This window comes from Cygnus atratus, chromosome 3, assembly GCF_013377495.2.
Source record: "Cygnus atratus isolate AKBS03 ecotype Queensland, Australia chromosome 3, CAtr_DNAZoo_HiC_assembly, whole genome shotgun sequence".
NCBI classification, from domain to species: Eukaryota; Metazoa; Chordata; class Aves; order Anseriformes; family Anatidae; genus Cygnus; species Cygnus atratus.
In genome coordinates, this window is record NC_066364.1 from 9,708,079 (window position 1) to 9,730,130 (window position 22,052).

At 36.1% G+C, this 22,052-nt stretch overlaps 1 protein-coding gene across 1 annotated transcript in view; it reads left to right on the forward strand.

The window, feature by feature from the left end:
* Positions 1-22,052, forward strand: part of APOB (apolipoprotein B) — a 36,489-nt gene that overhangs the window by 9,852 nt on the left and 4,585 nt on the right. Inside the window, exons 10-26 of the mRNA XM_035560179.1 lie at positions 568-795; positions 906-1,023; positions 1,122-1,268; positions 2,364-2,572; positions 2,931-3,168; positions 3,726-3,902; positions 4,206-4,397; positions 5,004-5,171; positions 6,402-6,613; positions 6,866-7,048; positions 7,273-7,394; positions 8,031-8,241; positions 9,521-9,696; positions 9,830-10,017; positions 10,296-10,441; positions 12,888-13,264; positions 14,210-21,790. Coding sequence (XP_035416072.1) covers positions 568-795; positions 906-1,023; positions 1,122-1,268; positions 2,364-2,572; positions 2,931-3,168; positions 3,726-3,902; positions 4,206-4,397; positions 5,004-5,171; positions 6,402-6,613; positions 6,866-7,048; positions 7,273-7,394; positions 8,031-8,241; positions 9,521-9,696; positions 9,830-10,017; positions 10,296-10,441; positions 12,888-13,264; positions 14,210-21,790 — 10,673 coding nt within the window. The remainder of the gene's footprint in view (positions 1-567; positions 796-905; positions 1,024-1,121; positions 1,269-2,363; positions 2,573-2,930; positions 3,169-3,725; positions 3,903-4,205; positions 4,398-5,003; positions 5,172-6,401; positions 6,614-6,865; positions 7,049-7,272; positions 7,395-8,030; positions 8,242-9,520; positions 9,697-9,829; positions 10,018-10,295; positions 10,442-12,887; positions 13,265-14,209; positions 21,791-22,052) is intronic.

Genomic DNA, 22,052 nt, shown 5'->3' on the forward strand with positions numbered 1-22,052 from the left:
ACCATCCCAAGTGTGTATGCCTGATGCAATCCAGTGAATATGTTATTACAGCCAAATATCTTTTATCTAATTTTTCTCAAGGACAATGTAATACCAATTTCCAAGAACACAGTATTGAAAGTGAGATTTTTTGAGACATGAGGGCACAAATCTTTGGTCTGTCCTCCACTCCCCACCCAGACTATTCCTGTCCTGGCTGGACTTACACATACTTCATGTCTTCAGTCTGTAGAAGGATCAGAGCCTCAGTCTAGTTCAATATATTTTAATACAGAAAGGTATGGGAAAGTCTGAGGTTGTGGAGAAAAAAAAGATATGCCTGTGTAATGACAGTATTGTTAATACTTTATTCTTGTTCATATCTAGTCATTACATTGTAGCTTGTAAAACTAAGAAACTTGTTTCTGATAAGCAATTGCATGACTTGCTTCCAGTCACACATTAGCATACATGTTTTATATTAACACACCTTAATAAACACGTCAAATGTTTCTTTCAGACATGAAGCATGCAAGGATAACAGCAAACAAGGAATTAATTAACCAAGGCCACCCCTTTTCTTTTCAGTTCCTTCACAGTTCAGGCCCTGACTCAGTGTGGGACTCCAGAGTGCTATAGTGCCATTCTTCAAATACTGAGAACTGGAAACGTGAATCCACTTGTGGTAGACTTGGTTACATACACACTGGCACTATTGCCTTCTCCAACTCCAGAAAGAACACGGGAAATTCTTAACATGGCCCAGTATCAGCCAAGTAGAGCTTCTTTTTATGGCTTGAGTCATTCTGTTACTAAGTAAGTAATGGTAGCATGTAATTTTACAAAATAACCTCAAGAAAATATTACAAAAATAAATAGGCATTTCCTATTTTCTCCTTTTGTTTCTAATATCTCTATTGCTTTAGGTTCTATAATGAGAAGACGATTGTGACAGAGGAAATAATGAATGTTGCAGACTTCATGATGTCACTGCTTGGCACTGATTGTTCTGGGGATGCTGAACTCACATACCTCACACTTAGGGTATTTTTATTTTTTCCTTATTGTAGCACGTGTATTATTTTACTTCTATTGGTGGAGAAAAAAAGTTTATCATTTTTCTATGTTTTTATCACTGACAGGCTATTGGAAACATGGGTGCAGTAATGGAGAAAGCTAAACCCAGCCTGAAATCTTCTCTTAAGACATGTATTAGAAATGAAGCTGCATCACTTTCAGTTCAGAAAGCAGCCATCCAGGCATTCAGGAAAATGACTATTACTGAAGAGGTAAACTGGGTCACAAGAACCAGCATAAACTGCTTTCAGTTCACCCTGACTGTTCACATAAATAATTGAATAAACTAGGACATTCCTATTAATTCATATTTTTTCTATCTCCCTTTTAGCTGTCTGCAGCTTTTTTGGAACTCCTTTAGTTAGTTTAGTTTTTGTTCACACATCTGAGAAGTTCTGCAGACTTCAGATTTGGTGGGTGTTGCTCCTTTGAGATGAAGCTGCTTTATATAGACAGTTTCAATTCAAATGGGAAGTTTGGATCTGTTCCTGTCAGAGTAGCTTAAATGAAGTTCTTATTTGAAGCTAGGTTTAACTAAGGAATTAATCCAGATTTAAATGGATTTAACTAAGAAAAATCATGTTCCTATTCTATACTGTCACTTTGTTGTCATTGTTATTAGCAGTAATAGTGAGATTTATGTTTATATCACAGTTATATGAAAGCACCTCCTACAGAATGGGTGACATTATACAGTGCACTTCAGCTAAGTATAGTGAAAAACAGTTTCAACATCAACAATTTCCTACTCTAAAAGATGAGATCTTGTTTCCAGACAAGGTTTAAGGAGTCTGGGACCTGGAAGCACCTGGAGCTTACATCCTCAGATTTAGTATCATTTAAAACTTTTGACTTTTTATTATTGTTATTCATTATTTTCAAACTATGTTTTTAATTTTCCTGCAGCAGAATATCTTGATGACCTTCTTTTCTTAAACTGAATGATACTCTTTTTTCCCAAATTTGAAGGTTTTTCCACAGACCAGAACACTTCAGATTCCCAACAACAAAAAATCATTATTCTACAAAAAAATAAAATAAAATTAACCTGCCAGATACAGGATAAGAAAATCTGTTTTAACCAAAACAGTAATTTCTATTAAAAAAATCCATGAAAAGAAGCTTTATCAGAATAATACCTATGAAACACATTTGGTCAGTTTTAGAAACAAGGTGCTCTGTATTTACACAGTCCTAAAAAAATACATCCTAGAAATTCTTTCACCCTATATGTTCCCAAAGGAGCTTGACACTATGTCTACTAGCCAGCTCATCAGTGCAAAACATATCCTTCTCTGTTTACATAGGACCGGTCAGCACTTTTGAAAGTGTTCCAAGGGGATGCACTTGCAGACAAACGTCTAGCAGCCTATCTCATACTGATGAAAAATCCTTCCCCAAGTGATCTTACAAAGATTTTGAGAGTCCTAACAAAGGAGAAGAATGAGCAAGTGAAAAGCTTTGTAGCCTCACACATTGCCAACATCCTAGACTCTGAAGAAGTAGGCATTGAAGAGTAAGTAAAATTTTGTTATATACTGCTCTCCTAAGAAGAACAGTTTTTCCATAACTGCAGTGGTTGTTATATTAGAAATGCAGTTTTTGCATTTTTGTTTGTTTGTTTGTTTGGTTTGGTTTGGTTTGTTTGAAGAAGAACATCAGCTGGGTAAATCTATCTTTTTGTTAGAGCATTGCCAACTTGCACTCTTGCCCTTAGTCTTATTTTTATTATTAGTATGTACAGAGAGCTAGCCATTTACAGTCACCTTAGTTGTATGAATGTCTACAAGGGACACAAGAAATCTTATACCTAAAGCTAAATGCATTTCTGGAATTCATACTAATCATTTTTGCATTGCTATCCTCTTTCCTAGTCTTAAAAGCCGGCTTGAAGAAGCTCTGAAAGGAAATGAGGTTCCAACAGCCAAAGATTTCAGAAAATTCTCACAAAATTATCAGGTTTCCAAAAGAGTTTCGGTACCTGGAGTCGATCCCATCTCTGCCAAAGTAGAAGGAAATGTGATATTTGATCCAAACAGTTATGTTCCTAAAGAGACTATGCTAAAAACCACCCTGGATATATATGGATTTGGCCCAAGCGATATCTTTGAGGTACAACAATTACTGAAAGCTTTTGCTAGTATTCAGCTGTTTTCTTTCTCACTTCTGTTTGCTTATAACAACTTTTCGTGAATAATGTATTGTTTTTACAAGCTTTGGGAGAAATCTAAAGATCACTATGCTTACAAGGAGACTTTCATTTGATCTCAATGGGCTTTACAGCAAGCCATCCATTATGTGATGTCACTTGCCACTGACTGGATGGACGACCCTGTTGGAGTTATTGAAGGCCTCAGCTAGGGTAAAATGAACCCATCTGTAACAAATTGACTTCATGCTAATGAGTCATTACTGGCACACTGAAGTACTCATAGTAGATTCTAAGTGAGATACAGCCTATGTGTAGGTTTTATGTTGGACCTCGACAAAGAAAGAAAATGAATCGTAAGACCTAGTATTCTCTTCTGTTGTATATCTTCCCTTAAGAATCAGAGACTTGTAGGATACACTTTAAATGCATTTTTTGTTCCCTAGAGAGTCTGTTTGTTGTAAAGCTCCAAAGAAGTGGGGAAGCTCTCTCAGTTATGGCATTGTTCTGTTCATTTCAGCTTGGCTTGGATGGAAAGGGTTTTGAACCAACACTGGAAGCTTTGTTTGGAGAGAAAGGATTTTTCCCAGACACTGCAAGCAAGGCCCTGTACTGGGTTGACGGCAGAGTGCCAGAGCAGGTTTCCAAAGCTCTCTTTGACTACTTTGGTTACTCCCAGGATGGCAAGCAGGATCAGGTACAGTTTGAAAACATTATCTGTGCAGTACAGCATTCCTATATTTACTCAGTAATTGCAGCATTTACATGCTTATTGTATCTGAGCTTTCTCCTTTTCTGGTACGATAAAATGGAAATCCTTAATGCTATTTAGCAATGCTCTTTTGTAATTGCATGTGGGAGAGGCCTTTGTCTGGAAGCAGACAAAATGGCAAGAACTGCACGTGCAGATTACCTGACATTAACCGAGTAATTGTTCTAGATGTGTGATCTTACAGATTTCTCATAAACCTACTTTACTACTTTCTGACTGAATTTTCAGGAGGTCATGAAAGGAATAATGCTTAACCTTGAAAAACTGTTAAAAGAATTAAGCAACAAGGAAGCTCCTGAAGGAAGAGCATATCTGAGAATCCTGGGAGAAGAACTTGGGTACTTGAAACTCAATGATTTCAAATTGCTGGGAAGCATGCTTTTAAAGAGCATTAAAACTCTTCAGAGTATTCCTGAAATGGTATGTTTCTGGTGTACTAATATGTGTTATTCATTTGTGTTTTTTTTTCTACAATTTTTTTAAAGTTTAGATTGTGTTGATCTATATCCATTCTATGTAAAGAATGGATATTTGATGCCAGTGCTGGTCACATAAAAATAAAATTATTTAAAATGAAATACCAAAATGTAGTCTGAAGGACTCTGAGGAACCTATAAAGACCCCTTAATAACCAAGTGGAGTCCTCCTGGAAGATGGGTGAATGGAAGGGCAGAAAAAAAGGCAGGTTCAGATCTTATTGTATGACTGAGATATCTACTGGAACAATGCCCAAAATCTCAGTGCTTGCCAGTATGTTTTATTACTAGTTTTTTTATTATGAAAAATGTACATTAATATTAAACAATAGTCTATCATCTTAAAAAGAAAAGGAGATGTAGTACAGTTTAGGAGTATTTAGTAAAATGCTGCTTTCAATTAAGTCAAAAAGTGTTTTGCCATTGATTTTTGAGAAGCCAGTATGTTACATGTCATCTAAACCAACTCACTTTCATATGTGTATGTCAAGACAGGAGATAAAATGTAGAATCCAGCATAGATCTGTTAATTTCCTTGTTTGATTCGCAGATTGCACAGGCCATCTCAAAAGGTGTTGACAGAGACTTATTTGTCCATTACATGTTCATGGACAATGAGTTTGAGCTCCCAACTGGAGCAGGTTTGCAACTGAAGTTTGCCTTGTCCGGAATAGCGACACCTGGTGCCAAAGTAGCTGTGAAGCTTCATCAAAAAAGTGTAAGTCTCAACAGCTCTCTTTGTTCCGTCTTCTCCTATTAATCTGCAATTTTATTTAGGGATTAGACTGTAACACCAAAAGAATGTTAAAGACTACAAAATATTCTTGAAGTCAAAAACAAAAACAAAACAAAAAAAAACCCTAACTTATTAGAGGTTAATATGTGGTAGTTTACATTACCAGTTAATATGTGGATATTTACATTGAAGTGAGAAGTAACACATATGATAAATTAAATACGAGATATAATGAAATGTATGAATGAAATGTACTTTAATTACTCTTTTACAATAATCCTTTTAATCTCTGTGTAGTTCTCTATGTATGCTTTCAAAATGAGAGTAGTGCAAAAGCTACAGCAAGTGAATTAGTTTTTCAGACCAGTTAATAAAAATTTTTGATGCAACCAAATCAAAGTGAAAAATTTGCTTTACAATTAAATATTGAAAAAATGAGCTAAAGGAAACATTTTTTATATGAAATTAAACATATTTTAACATTTTAAAAGTTAAAGAGGGTGTGACAAAATTAATTCTCCAGTTAGAGTGGAAAATTTTAAATGAAATATTTATATTCTTTTTTCCAGTTTTAGTAACTATTTTACTCTATTTTAGTCAATATTTTATATAAAGTTCTCAATAGTTGCAGTTCACATAAACTTTTAATTTCTTAACATACACAGTATTTAAGTAAACATTTTAAAAAAATGCCCTCAAAGTTATTATTGGCTGCTTTTTAGTATCTTGTGGAGTGTTTTCCAGAATATTGCATTCTGTCCCTTCTTTCTGTAATAGCTAAACAAAAGCTTGAAAATTAGCTGTCTTCTGTTTAGAGAATTTCAAATCTTGGATCCATTTTTTTTTTCCAAATACCTTACTCATTGCTTTTGAAAATTGCTATATTTTTTTTCTACAATGGTTTTTCTTTCAGAGCCATTATTTAAAAATACATGCAAGTAGCTTAACATACTTTCCTTCTGCAGCATGAGTACTTGTACAGTAAAGTAGATAAGGTTTCTTGGTGATATTATCTTGCTGTATTTGCTACATGACAGTTACCACTTATGTGCTCCCTCAGCTGATGTGACTTGGGAATCAATTATTTTGAATAGCAAAATCAATTATACAAAACCTACCTTTAGTTTATCAATAATGAGGGTATTATGTTTGTTTTCTAAAAAGTGTAGGAAGCGTATTGTAAAAATACATCTTTTTGGTTTTATTAAATAGATGCAAGCAGAACTCATTGCTAAACCTTCAGTAGCAGTTGAGTTTGTAACACACCTGGGAATAAACATGCCTGAATTTGCTAGAAGTGGCGTGGAGATGAATTCCAATATATTCCATGAGTCTGGAATTGAAGCACATGTTAGTGTGAAAGCTGGACAGCTGAAATTCAGCATTCCTGCTCCAAAGACCCCAACAAAGCTCCTCAGTGTCAGGTAATGGGAACTCAATGAGAACTTTCAATGCTGTGTTCTTGCCTTCCCTTCTCTTTTTTATTTTTTTATTCTCTCACATTAAATTATTGCAATAGCAATGCCTGCTAACTACCAAATATTATTTCATTAAGCCCCTTCCTCAGTAAGTTATTTTATTCAGAAAGTAACTTTGTAACCTTACTAATCACACAACATATGTGTAATATCTGAACACCTGTCCTGGGAAATAAATGGCTCACTTTCCTGTTCCAGCAACACATTACATTTGGTGTCTCCAACCAAAACTGAAGAGATTCCACCTCTGATTGAGAACCGAGAGTTCTGGACGTCATGCAAGCCTCTCATTGCTGGTCTAAATTTCTGCACCAAATTATTGTACTCTAATGCCAGTGCCACAGATGCAGCTCCATATTATCCCTTGACTGGAGAAACCAGGTAAGTTAGAAAAGCTTTGACTATGTCTATTTTGTGTTAAATAACCTTCCTTCTCAGAGCTTAGTATCTACAGTACACTCTCATATAAATCTTACCTTTAAAAATCTTCAAATTACAGACATGAGCTTATCAGAATGAGAGCTATTGAGAATTGTATGTTTTCTACTGTTTGTGGTCATGGCAAAATCAGTTATTTACAAGACATTTGTTTACTCCTTCTTTAGATATGAACTTGAAATAGTGTCCACAGGAGAAGTGAAGGAATACTCTGCAAGTGCAAACTATGACCTACAGAGAGAGGGAAACGGCTTGATAGACACTTTGAAATTTGCTGTCCAAGCAGAAGGTAAGAGTCTGAAAAATTAGTATGGTTTAGCTTAGTTTTGAGCTATATGTCATTGAATTGGAAAAAGATTGTTATGAATAAACCACAATAGAGGTGTTTACAGTATAAAATAGAACACTGTTTTCACACCAAAATAGGCCAACACTTTCACTTTCATTTCATTTCATTTCATTTCATTTCATTTCATTTCATTTCAATGTTTTCAATCCTGGTGAAAGATCTTCATGATGAGAGGCAGATTTTGCATCCCAAAAAATGCTTTAATGTATTTTAAATGAAAATGTGGTGTTGGTGAATGAAAGAAAGGAAAAGGAGAAATTAACAGGCTCTATATAGGAGAAAAACACCATTTCTGATAAAATATGAAAGTAATGCATACAAATTAAGAAAAACTGCATAAAAATAAAGTTTTTAAAGGGAGACAGCAACTTTAAGTAACAAAGTTGTGACTGGATTAATCCATGATGGGTTTAGAAAATGAGGAGAAAAAGATGACCCAGTTTCTAACTGAAATTCATCAAAGGTTGCCTTAGATCCCCAGGATGATATAATTTCCAGTTGATTGGTTTTTGATTCCTTTTTAGAAAAATCCACAAGACTCCATAGTTGTGAATAACCAGAGTACATATTTTCTAGGTGTAAAGCAGCATGAAGCCACACTGACCTTCAAGTACAATAGAGACAGGAAGATTTTGACCAGTGATGTCCACATTCCAGATGTTGATATTGACTTTGGTACAAACTTCAGAATTAGTGATGAATCCACTTTGGGGAAGAAAGCATATACCTTTGTCTTGGACTTTAATAACAAGAAGATTCCTGAAGTTACTCTTACTGGCCAAATAAGGTAACTCAGAAAACCATTTAGACTTCTTCAGATACTTTTGGATAAGATAGCTGAAGTTTTTACTGAACGTTGAAAATTTTGGAAAACAATATCTCATTTTTGGAGAAACTGCACATTCGTGTATAGAGACATATAAACTCATTCTTCAAACCCCCTTTAAAAGCCCTTGAAATATTATTTTATTTGTTACCCATCGCATATACATAAAATAACTATGCCTAATACACCAACTGATCCTTCCTACTACATGTATAATTTCTGTTGGAAGATTCTTGAGGTAGTTCTGCCATGTTTGCAAACATGATTACAAGAATGACATTGTACTAGTGTTATTGCAGGTGTGATAGTCAAAGGATATAAACAAGGCAAGGTTTGTTCAGAGAGGTATTATCATTTACTAGATATATTCAGCTCTAAAAAAAAAATGTTATTACATCTCCCCATGAAGGAATCTAACAGCACTCAATAAGCAACAAAACCAAAAATAACTGACAGCTTCCTGTAAAAATTCCCACGCTTCATGATGAGAATATTTCCGGGAACATCTACAGGGGACCTAACAAAAATGTTCAGCCTGCCAGGGTTTCTAAAATTGTCTGCCTCACAAGCCCGTGGTGAAATGAGCTGATCACATTCTTTAATAAACCTCAATCTTCCATGGAATTCTGTGATCTTGATGGTGCCCCAGGGAGTCTTTGTCTTTGCTGTTCATGCAGAATTGCCTCTGATATCAGTGGGAGCTTTGGACAGATGTCAGGGACCTCAATTCCCTTTCATTTGCACTAACATAATATTAGAAGTTTGCTCAAGTCAACAAAGTCACAGAGATAAAATAAATGTGAGTAAAGGAAAATGAAGCCCGGTGGCATAATATATTTTGTCAAGTGTTTTACTTCTACTTGATTCATGGTCAAACTCAGTATCCTTAATAGAGAATTCAGCTTGAGTTCAGAATTTGGTTCAGGTAGAACATTAATAGACAGGTAGATATTTTCATCCATTTCAGTATTATGGATTTATATGATATATAATACGGAATTATTCTTGTATATATCCAAACAGCTGCATTATAACAATTTAATTTAAATTTCACAAAGTAACTGATAGGAGCTGAAAACATTAATTGACTCATAAAGAAGTATACAAGTTTTATGCATTCTATCTTTTGTAACATCTATTATGCTTTTACTTTAGATTTAAATGCTGAAATTGCTCCTGAGACATAGTGAAAATGTAGAATAAAATGTTTTACATTTGTATTTACATTTTGCTTTCACAGATATGCTGGAATGGAAGAAGCGATGTTAGGAGGCACCATTTCTATTCCTCGCCTGCAAACTGAACTTAGATCTGAAGCATTGGTTAATTATTCACCCACCAAGGGATATCTTCAGATGAGCTCAGCTGCAACAACTCATGGGAACACAATTTCAGAAAGAGTTCTTTTCAGATATGGTAGGAGCAAAAACATAAGCCATGTGTACAACCTATACTTTTAAACAACTTGTTACCTTAGTTTACATTATACCCCTAAATTGAACAAAAATATACTAATTTTACTCTTTTCTTTTAAAATAATCATTTTCAGATTCTGAAAAAGTTGAGCTAGAGTGGAATTCAGGTGCCAGTGCTGCTGTGAAAAGAATGTCTTCTGGCTTCCCAGTGGACTTTTCAGACTACCCAAAGACTTTAGAGAAGTATACCAATGAACTGCTGGATCAGAAGGTTGCTCATACGGATATGACTATGCGACATATTGTATCACAATTTATTGTGGTATGTTTCAACCTACAGTAGATATTAATTACAACATGACTGCATAGTCCTAACTAATTTTTGCCTCCCCCAAGGAAGACAAAATGGGTACTACTTGTAAAAGCACTCATCAAATTGAGTACGATTTATATTTTCAACTTTGATCAAGCCAACCACTTTACCAGATGGCTAGTGCTATACTAATAGTTATGCTGGCTTTCAGATAACTTACATAACTTAAAGGGTTGGAAAGTCCTAAAACTTTGTTTTACTTTGGAAAACTTTTCTCCTCGTTGCAGGCAACCAACACCTGGCTGCAAAAGGCATCAAAAGATGTTCCCTATGCCCAGACTCTACACGCCAAACTACGTGGACTGCAGGAACTGAGCATTCAGAAAATTAACCTGCCTGTTATCACCATTCCTGAAGAACTTTTCCTGAAAAGGTAGATAGAGAAATAAGGATAATCACACAGGAAACTGAAAACAGATATTTATTCCTATGTTTGTGTTATTTTATTTTATTTCAATTTTATTTTATTTTATTTTATTTTATTAAACATTGTGGAATTGTTGTAAACATCATAACATCAGAATAATAACAAAGAATTTTAGGACCAGAGAGACTAAATTATATAGAGGAAATGATGCATATAATTAAGTAAGACAAATTTGAATCCACACTAATCACTCCTGCAGCATATGAATGAATACATCCTGAAGTCTTGTGTTGTATAGTAATGAGAACTGAGCAAAAATACAGTGTTCAACACCTTTACTCTGGAGTCACAGAACTAATGAAGACAGATTTCTCATAGATTTGTGTTCTGCATCCCTACAGACACCTTCTCTTTGGCCATAACCCTAACATCTAAACTTTTTCCTGTGCAGTCCTACTGGACAGTTCTTCCTATTCCCCTAACACTCTGGTTGACCTTCACTGGTATAGTAGATGTATAAGTACCCTGACTCCATCTGTCACTTGCTCAGAGGCAGCACATGCCATGGTTGTGCACATATGGGCTGGATACTTGCACTAGTTTGAGCCCATCTCCTCCAGCTACTCTGGATTTCTCAGAGTTTGTATAAATGTAATTACTCTTGAGGCTTTTATCCTTCTGTCAAATTTGATAGAAATCATCCAATATATTAAAAATTTCTGAAAGGTAAGGCCTGACCAACAAAAAGAGGGACCAGCAACAAATAAATAGTATATTCCTTCTGTCTCTAGGAAATTAAAAAATAAATCAGCTGAAGTGGATCTAGTCATTAAAATGTTCATGTGCCTGCCAGAATTTGATCTCATTGCAGTTTCTAGCATATATTATTCTTGCCAACTAGTGTTCATACCATATTGCTTCTCTGCTCATGCATAAGGATTCAAGGAGCAGTGGTGCTTGGTAATATCTTCAGTGGTACACCCACAGCTACTACTCTGATAAATCTTGTTTGTATAGTTTGCTCATGAGTTAAGGAAATACTGATTGATAAAATGAATGCAAAGAACTAAAGAAGCTAGTGTAAGATTGGATTATATAAACAGACGGGGAGAAGCGTTGCATTTTATCTCTTAGTGCTGTTTTTCCGGATATCGTCTTTCACAGAGGTAGTATAAAATGTTACATCCCTATTTCTTTCATTGCATTCCTAAGCTAAGTATAAGCAAGGAAAATGTTTTTTCCCCTACATTCTTACCAATAGTGCACATTGGAATAATAGGAATTTCTACTTCTCTGTGATGTTGCTTTTTTAACCATTTCATGTAAGGAACAAATTTTTTAAATGTTTGCTTAATTTTCATCTTAGGAAATAGCTCTAAGTGTAAAAAAGAACATTTTGTAATATAAAAGACCAGTTAGACAAACAAGAAAAGTATCTTTGCCAGCTTATTGTTCATGAACAAATGAGCAAAGTTTCCTCCTGTTTTGCCTTTTCATAACACATATTCCCCACAAACTTTTCAGCTAACAATCCATTTTTCCAGTCCTAAATCCTGGTGGAATGCTTACATTTTTATATATTTTTGTTCAGATTAAAATAAATAAAAAAATATCCTGAATATTTGGATTAAACTTTTGAAATGCTTATGATCAGAGAAAAATTCTTGCCAATTTAGGTTCTTACAACATCTAATGCTAGTGAGACTTTTCATACCTATCTGTAAGAATATATCATTAAAAAAAAAAAAGAATATAATCACTTTTTTCTGGTACTCAGCATGACACCTTGCTGAAGTGCAGCATGACTTTTGGAGGAATTATCTTTTCCTGTATACCAACAATTTTCTTTCAAATTCCTTCATTTTCATGCCAATACATCTTTTCATGAATATGCATAAGGCAGATTTAGATTTGGATTCTTAGATTAGAAAATCAAATGCAAGATTCATAACAATTGCATGTGTGGCCCCTTGAATGACACTCTCTACCTGTGAGCTAAGGTTATTTAAGCTCTGAACAAAGACTCAGGAATGTCTGAATTCTAATCCAAGGCCTTATGGAAATATTGTGTTTCTGGACTACAGGTTTCACAGCCTGGTCTAGTGGAAGCTGTCCCTGCCTATGGCAAGGGGGCTGGAATTAGATGTTCTTTAAAGGCCTTTCCAACTCAAACCATTCTATGATTCTATGACTACTTGATCTCTCAGTCTTCCTGATTATGAAATAAGGGGAAAAAACATTGACAGAATTCAGATATCAAAAATGCTTTCAGGAGATTCTGATAGATGAGTGCTTCAAAAATGCTGAGATGATCATTACATTTCTCTCTAAACCTAAAGTCAGGACATTGATATAACCATGTAAGCCCAGTATCCTGGGAATAGTAGGAATCATTTCTGTGTATATGTCATGGACTTGCACAGCTTTTAACAGAATCACTTTTATTTTCTAGTGAAGGCCGGATCAAATACATCTTCAATAAGAACAGTTTTCTAATTAATATTCCATTACCATTTGGTGGAAGATCATCCTACGACATAAGGGTGCCACAAACTGTTAAAACACCTCCTCTGGTAATGGAGTCAATAGGAATAAATGTACCATCTCAGGAATACAGAATCCCAGCATTTAATGTTCCAGAATCCTATCCTCTTCTTGTGCCTCTACTGGGTACTTTAGAGGTCTCTACTAATGTGTACAGCAACTATTACAACTGGACAGGAGCATACACTTTGGCTAATAGCAGCACAGAGAAAGCATCCAGCATAAGAACTACTTACACCACGAATGCTGATTCAGTTTTTGAGCTACTTTCCTACAATGTGAAAGGTAAGAATGTGTGCTAATATTGTAATGCTGGCAAAACTATTTAAATGACTTTATTTTATACATATCAGGTACAGCCCATTTATTTTTACATTGCTTATTTAAAGAAAGAGGTTGTGTAATCTCAAATCACTTTCTCTGTGTTTTTGAAGACACAATGTGAATCCATTTATTTAGGCACTAAAGGAGAAGTCAGATAATTTGTTAAAGACTTAAGGTATATATTTTCAAATATATTCCATACCAAAGGCACAGTTCTTCAGAACTGAAGGCATGATCATATAAACATTTGTGTATTTCACAAGTCAAGTGTTTTCAAAATCAGGCATGTGTGTAGGTATGCCTCCAGTTTGTTTTTCTCTCTCCCTCTCTCTATATAGGTACACAAATATATATTTTTTATTACTTATATGTGTCCATATACTGCCGTAACTATATGGCAGTTAGCCCAGATTCAGACTAGGCAGTTGTTAAAAGTGGTGTTCTTTTAAGATAGTTCTTATACTGGAAAAGGTCAGGCTAACTTTAGTCTCTTATCAACTTCCCACCTCATATGAAGTATGATAAAAATGACATTTTTAGAAAAGGAAATGTTAGCTATGTTGTAGTTTCAGCTATTCTTGGGAGTCCATCTTGTTAATTAAATTTTAAATCATGACATAACTTTGCATCATCTCATAATTATATTTCATACAACAATATAAAGATTTGATTTATTCACTGAAAATTTAGCCCCAAATATAAAAATATTATTTTTTTATTTTTTTTTTTTTTAGAAATATTCAGGATCAACCAAAATATTTTTTCTTTTAAGCAAAATAGTATAGTAACAGTAAGTGCAGTTCAAGTAGTAACATAAAAGCTTAGTGACATCAGACAAAATCTTAAAGACAAAACGGTATAGATTACATCACTTTGTCATCTTTTGTCTTCTTTTTCCTATTTCAGGTTCTGGCGAAGCATCTTATAATAGAAATGGATTCACCTGTGCATATGAAAATCACCTGAAGCACAGACTCTTAACTTCAGTTTTTAAATTGTCTAGGACAAAGAGTTATGAACCTAGTCTAGTTTCAAACTGCACTGTATCACTTATGGCATCGAGTACTCTGGGTCCTCAGCTTTCATTTTCCGGTGATATTGTTTCTGAAAAAACAAATAACATGAACATCAATAATGTCAAGATGGAAGGGCAACTGGAAGTGGCTTCTGTCTTTGCAAGAAGCATTTATACTATGTCAAGCTCATACAATGAAAAGAGACAGGTTTTGGAAGGGAAATCAAATCTGAAGTTGGATTCTCCTTACCTGCAAGCTATGAATCAACTATCTGGTAGATACAGTGATGATGTATTTTCCATTACTTCGGTTTCTGATGTACAAAGTGGACTATTAAAGAACACAGCTTCACTGAAGTATGAGAATAGCCAGCTGAAAATGACATCTGAAACAAATGGGAGGTATCGACAACTTGCAGCTGTTAATAAGCTTGAATTAATTTTGTCAAAGAAGATGGCAGCACTTCGCTCTGAGTACCAAGCCACTTACAAGCAAGCCCAGTATTATGCCTTGTTTGCAGGTTCTCTCAATTCCCAGGATCTTGTTTTCAACACTGATATCTCTCTGACCGATCAAAGGAATCGAGCAGCACATAAGTCATCACTCAATGTTAATCAGTATGGTCTAGCTAGCAGTGCAACTACAAATGTGCAATTTAGTCCATTGACAATGCAGAGTGAAATGAATGCCAAACTTGATACTGCTGGAGGCTCTATGTCACTATCCTCTTCTGGGCGCTATGGTAAAAACAATGCAAAATTCAATCTTGGTGGAAGAGTCAGCTTAACGGAAGTAACGCTGGGAAGTGAATATCAGAGTACAGTTCTGGGTATGGACAATAAACATGTTTTAAACTTCAGAGTTAATAGAGAAGGACTCAAGTTCTCAAATAATTTGCAAGGGTCATTCAAAGAGATTAAGCTGGAGTACTCAAATGACTTGACTATTCCTGGTTTATCCCTAATGTTTTCTTCAAAGTTAGACAACAGCTTCAGCGTTGACAAGTTCCACAAGCATGGTTTTGATCTGCAGTTGCAGCCCAAATCACTCACAGCTAAGCTGAGCAATAATATTAAGTACACCAAAACCGAAGTTTCCAACAAAGCAGAACTGCTCCTCGAGCTTCTGAAGCTGAACTTGGGTGGCAATATGAGAGCAGCCTATGGAGCAGATGAAATAAGGCATACCTACACTATTACATATGCTGATCTAGCTGCAAACTTTAAAACAGATATGGTTGCAAATGTTCAAGGTGCAGCAGTGAGTCACAGAGTTAATCTCAATATAGCAGGACTGGCTACCTCAATTACTATGAACACAAACTGTGATTCCAAATCTCTCCGGTTCAGCAATGCTCTGCGTTCCACTATGGCCCCATTTACTGTCACTGCTGATGTCCATACCAATGGTAATGGAAAGCTGATTGCCATGGGTGAACACACAGGAGACCTTTACAGCAAATTCCTGTTTAAAGCAGAGCCTCTTGCTTTCACTTTCTCCCATGATTACAGAGGATCTACCAGTCACAGCTTCAAGTCTAGAGGAAGATACACTACTCAGCTTGATAACAAAGTTCATATGCTTTTTACTCCATCAGAACAGTCCAGTGCTTGGAAATTGAAAAGTCAGCTGAACAATAATGTATATTCACAAGATCTCAATGCTTACAATGATGCAGAAAAGACCGGTGTGGAACTTAGTGGAAGAGCTTTAGCAGATCTCTCTGTGATGGATACATCAATCACACTACCATTCACATCTGAAGAAGTTAACATCATTGATGTATTAGGCCTCAGGGGCAGTGTGTCAGAGCCTCAAGAATTCAGCATCTCTGGCTCTGTGAAGTACGATAAAAATAAAGATATGCATGTTATTAACCTACCACTCTTGGAACACTTACCAGTCTACTTTGAGCAAATCAGAGGTGCCATGCTAACCACACTGCAGGCTGTACAAAGTTACCTGAAAAACATTGACATAGATCAATATATGAGACAATACAAGGCAACTTTGGATAAACTCCCACAGCACCTTAATGATTACGTGGAGAAATTAGATCTGAAAGGCAGAGTTAGCACCATGAAAACTAATCTGATTGCTTTCACAAAGGACTACAGAATAACATCTGATGATCTCCAAATTATGTTGGAAAAAGCCCTGGAAAATCTTCAAGAAATACTGCTCCAGCTTCAGGTCTATCTGATACAAATTGAGCAATACATCAAAGACAATTTTGAACAGTTTGACATTAAAGCACTTATTGCACAGCTTCTTGACCAAATAGTTGAAAAAATAACAGCTCTAGATAACAAATATAACATAAGAATGACTGTAGTTGACACTCTTCAGAGATTACAATTTTTTTTTCAAGAATATTATCCCAGCAAAATTGGAAGCAGCACAATGGCTTGGATTAAAAATGTAGATGATGAGTACAGGATCACTGCTAGAATACAGGAGAGCCTAGAACAACTCAAAATTCAGATTCAGAATATTGATGTCAGACGCATTGCAGAAAAATTGAAACAGCAGATTAAAATGTTTGATGTTAAACAAGTTTTAGAAAAATTGAAGCGTTTATTGCCAATTAAAAAAATGAAAGAAGTTCTTGAACAAATCAAAGACTTTATTCTAAATTGGATGGAGGATTATGAAGTGTCCGAGAAGATCAGTGCTTTCCGAGGTCATATACATAAACTGATTGTAAAATATGAAATTGATAAGCAGGTGTATTTTTTAATGGACAGAATGACAGAACTGCTTAACCAGTACAGAATAAAAGAAACTGTCCAGAAACTGACTGTCTACCTGAAAAAAATTGATGTGAAGACATACTTTGATAAAATTCTTGCTTTTATTGATGATGCTGTCAAGAAAGTGCAAACCTTTGATTATGCAATGATGATAAAGGAAGTCAACAAGTTCCTTGACATGGTTATAAAAAAACTCAAGTCTTTTGACTATAACCAGTTTATTGATGAAACAAATGAGAAAATCCAAGAAGTAACACAGAAAATAAATGAGGAACTCAGAAATCTAGAACTTCCACAGAAAGCAGAAGCATTGAAACAGTATATGAAAGATTTTAGTGCTGTGATTTCAAAATACATAGAACAATTAAAGGACACCAAGCTTGCTGCCATAATTAACTGGCTCAAGGAGCTCATAAACTCAACAACATTTGCTAATCTGAAAGCCAAAGTAAATGAGCATCTGGAAGACCTGCGAGAGAGGATTTCTGACATGGATATCTCCAAAGAATTTGAATGGTATCTTCAGAAGATAAGCCAATTCTACAATTCTGCTGTCATATACATTTCTGAACAGTGGAACATAGCTTTTAAAAAAATTGTTATTTTGGCTGAAGAGTATGATCTAAAAAATTGGGCTGAAAATTTAAACCAGTTTGTTGAAACAGGATTTAAAGTCCCTGAAATAAGAATTGTTATAGTCACTATACCTGCCTTTGAGTTCAGTCTCCGAAGTCTTCGCGAAGCAACATTTCGAACACCAGACTTCGTTGTTCCACTGACTGATCTGCATATCCCCTCCTATGAGATAAATATTAAGAGACTAAAGGACATGAGAATCCCAATGAAATTTACTACTCCAGAGTTTACTGTTCTAAATAGCTTTAAAGTTCCATCTTATACAATTGACCTAAATGAGATTAAATTGCAGATTGTGAGAACAATAGACCAACTCATGTCTGGTGATTTTCAGCTGCCAGCAATTGATTTGTATTTTAAAGATCTGAAGATGAGAGATATGCCTTTTTCTGACATTTCTTTCCCAGAATTACAAATGCCTCAGTTTGAAATACCGGAATTATTGGTTCCAAAGCTAAATCTAAATGAGCTCCAGATTCCTGACTTGAAGATACCAGAGTTCCAACTTCCACGTATCCCACATACAGTGACTGTCCCTACATTTGGCAAGTTGTCTGGTGCTTTCAGAGTTACCTCTCCATTCTTTACACTGTCTACGCAAGCTGAAGTTCATAATACTACAACATCTGTAAACAGTCCAGAATTTGTGACCTCCCTTTCAGCTCAAACAACATCCAAATTAGATTTCCTAGTTTTTAGTGTTATTGCAGATTCACGTCTCTTGGCCCCTGAGATGAAACAGCTGAACATTAAAAATTCCATGAAGGTCAACCACAGGTTCCTTAAAGTTGATCACAGCAATGAAGTGGTATTTTTAGGGACTTCTGTAGAAGGTGAAGCTGAAACCAGAGCAAACTTCTATACAACAAAAAATTCCATAGGACTTCAGAATAAATTAATGGTCAAGCTGCAAAGAAAAATTTGGATACAGAGTGGAACAGCATATTCCCACAGACTGAATATTCCACAAGCTGCCTTCTCCAGCCAGGCTGATTTTGTCAATAATATGACAACAGAGGTGGAAGCAGGACATATATCATTTACCTCCAATGCTAAAGGAAACTGGAAATGGGCTTCTCCTAATTTCTCTGATGAAGGCACTCATGATTCACATGCCACTTTCAGGGTTGAGGGTCCCATTATTATATTCTTTGGTGACTACAGAATAAATGATAAGTACCTGAAAGTCAGCCAAGCTGTGAGATACGAATGTGGTTTCCTAAACTATGCAACGCTTCAGATTCAGTCTGAAATTGAGTCACAGCGTGTGGGGCGTAGCGTTCTGAATGTAAAAGGCACAGTACAGCTTGGAGGAATGAAAGTAGAATTAACAGGCTCTCACAATGCTCGTCTCAATGGACGGATTACTGGGACTGTGAATAATGAGGTTTTCTTCTTGGCTCAGCCTTTTGAAATTCGAGTATTAACAAACAATGATGGAAATGTGAAAATCAGCTTCCCAATGAAATTGACTGGCAAAATTGACTTCCTGAATAACTATGGTCTTTCACTCAGTTCTTCTGTTCAGCAGGTCAGCTGGCAAGCTACTGGCAGGTTCAATCAGTACAGGTATTCCCATAATATGTCCGCTGGCAACAATGATGACAGAATTGAAGCTCATGTTGAAATGAGTGGAGATGCCAACCTAGACTTCCTAAATATTCCTCTAACCATTCCTCAGCTTAATGTTCCCTATACTGGAATCCAGACTCCTCAGCTAAAAGATTTTTCACTGTGGGAACGGGTAGGCCTGAAGGACTTACTGAAGACTACAAGACAATCATTTGATTTAAATTTGAATGCTCAGTATGAGAAAAACAAAGACATGCATGTAATCCCGCTTCCTTTAGCAACAGTGCATGAAGCACTTAATAAATACATCACTTTCTTCAACAAATATTTTGAAAGAGGAAGAAACACAGCTTTAGATTTTCTCACAAAGTCGTATAACGAAGCCAAAACAAAATTTGACAAATACAAAATACAGACATCACTGAACAAACTGCCACGGACCTTCAGGATTCCAGGATACACTATTCCAATTGTGAATGTTGAGGTTTCTCCTTTTACTGCTGAGATGCCAGCCTTTGGTTACATGCTCCCAAAAGAAATAAGTACAACAGGATTCACAGTCCCATTTATTGGCTTTTCAGTACCATCTTACACATTAGTATTACCTTCTCTGGAACTTCCAGTCCTTCATGTTCCACAGGATCTACGCACTCTAAAGCTTCCTAGATTCAGAATCAATAGCCCATCAAACCACATCTTAATTCCTGCCATGGGAAATATTACTTATGACTTCTCATTTAAATCCAGTGTGATCACTTTGACTGCAAATGCTGGGCTGTTTAATCAGTCAGATATTGCTGGGCAACTTAGTATCTCATCTTCATCTGTTTTTGATGCACTACAGTTTAAGCTGGATGGTTCAACCAGCTTGACAAGAAAAAGGGGGTTGAAACTGGCCACAGCACTCTCTCTGAGTAATAACAAATTTCTAGGAGGAGGTCATGACAGCACTATTAGTCTCACAAGGAGGAACATGGAAGCATCATTGACAACAAATGCACAAATTAACACACCAGTATTAAAAGTGAATTTCAGCCAAGAGCTTTCTGGAAATACTAAGTCTAAACCCACGCTTTCCTCTGGGCTAAAAGTAATGTATGATTTTAATACTCCTAAATATGGCACCAGTGCTAAGGGAGGAGTTGCTCACAAATTTGCTTTGGAGAGCCTTACATCTTACCTATCAGTAGAATCATCAACAAAGGGGAATATTGATGGAGTAATTTACACTGGAAATTCATTTTCTGGAACTCTGGTCCACGAGGCAAACACTTATCTGAATGCTAATGGAGCCCGGTCATCTCTCAAGCTTGAGGCCAACTCCCAAGCAGATGGACTCTGGAACAGTGAAATGAAAGAACTACTTGCAATTGAAGCATCTACTCGACGTGTTTATGCAGTCTGGGAGCACAATGGCAAAAACTATGCACGATATACACCTCTTTTCACAACAACGGGGTCTCAGAAATGCAAAGCAACCTTTGAGCTGGCTCCTTGGAGCATGTCAGCAGATCTTCAGATTCAAGCCACTCAGCCAAATTCCTTCCTGGACATAGCCTCAATTAATCAGGTTGTCCTAATGAAAATCAATACTGTGAACCAGAAAGTTGGCTGGAAGGGTGAAAGCCAAATTCAGTCACTATCTTTGGGACATGATATGCAATTATCAAATGAAAAATCAAAGGCAAAGTTTGATATTTCTGGATCTTTGGGAGGATACATGGACTTCCTCAAAAAAATGAAGTGTCCCATTGCTGAGAAGAGCTTATGGGATATCCTGAAGCTGGACGTCACTACCAGTGCTGACAGAAAACAATACTTAAATGCTTCAGCATCCCTCGTGTACACAAAGAGTGATGATGGTACCTTCTTCCCCATACCTGTGAATAAGCTAACCGATGGCTTCACATTCAATATTCCTGAGTTACATCTAAAGGTTCCAAGTCCTGTCTTCAGCACTCCAGAGTTCAGAGTTCCTTTCACCACTCTGCAGGTCCCAGCCTACACCATTGACTTGCGCAACATAAAAATTCCACAGACACTAAACACGATGCCATTTGACGTCAATTTACCCACACTGCCAAGACTAAGATTCCCCAAAGTGGATGTAGGAGCCAATTATATTACATTAGAAGAATACAAGATACCATATTTTGAGCTGACAGTACCTGAATACCAAATAACTGTGTCTCAATTCACTCTTCCAAAGAGTATTTCTCTTGGCAGTTTCCATGTAAATCTGGATGAAGTAGCTAATAAGATTGCAGATTTTGATTTCCCTACAATTACAATTCCTGAACAGAAAATTGAGGTCCCCCCTCTCAAGGTGTCCTTGCCTGCTGGAATTTACATTCCATCATTTGGTGCCTTGACTGGATCTTTGAAAGCTGTTTCCCCTTTGTACAATGTCACCTGGAGAACAGACTTATCAAATAAAAAGGACTCCTTTGAACTGTCTGTCGACTCTACCTGCAGCTCAACATTACAGTTCCTGGAATATGACTTGAATGGTAAGACATTATAATTCTATGTGCCACAGTTCTGGGGTAAACACTCCATACTGTTTTTCTGTTTAGCAATTACATTAGATTATACATCTCCTTTTGTCTTCATCATCATTTTTTCATAAATTATTATCAGTCTTAGTCAGACACCTTGAAGGCTAATTACAAGTCATATGTATAACTAATGGCACACTCTGAAAAGAAATGGAAGAGATCTCTTTTTTCATATAGAGGTTTCTTACTTTAAATTGCGGACATCATAACGTTT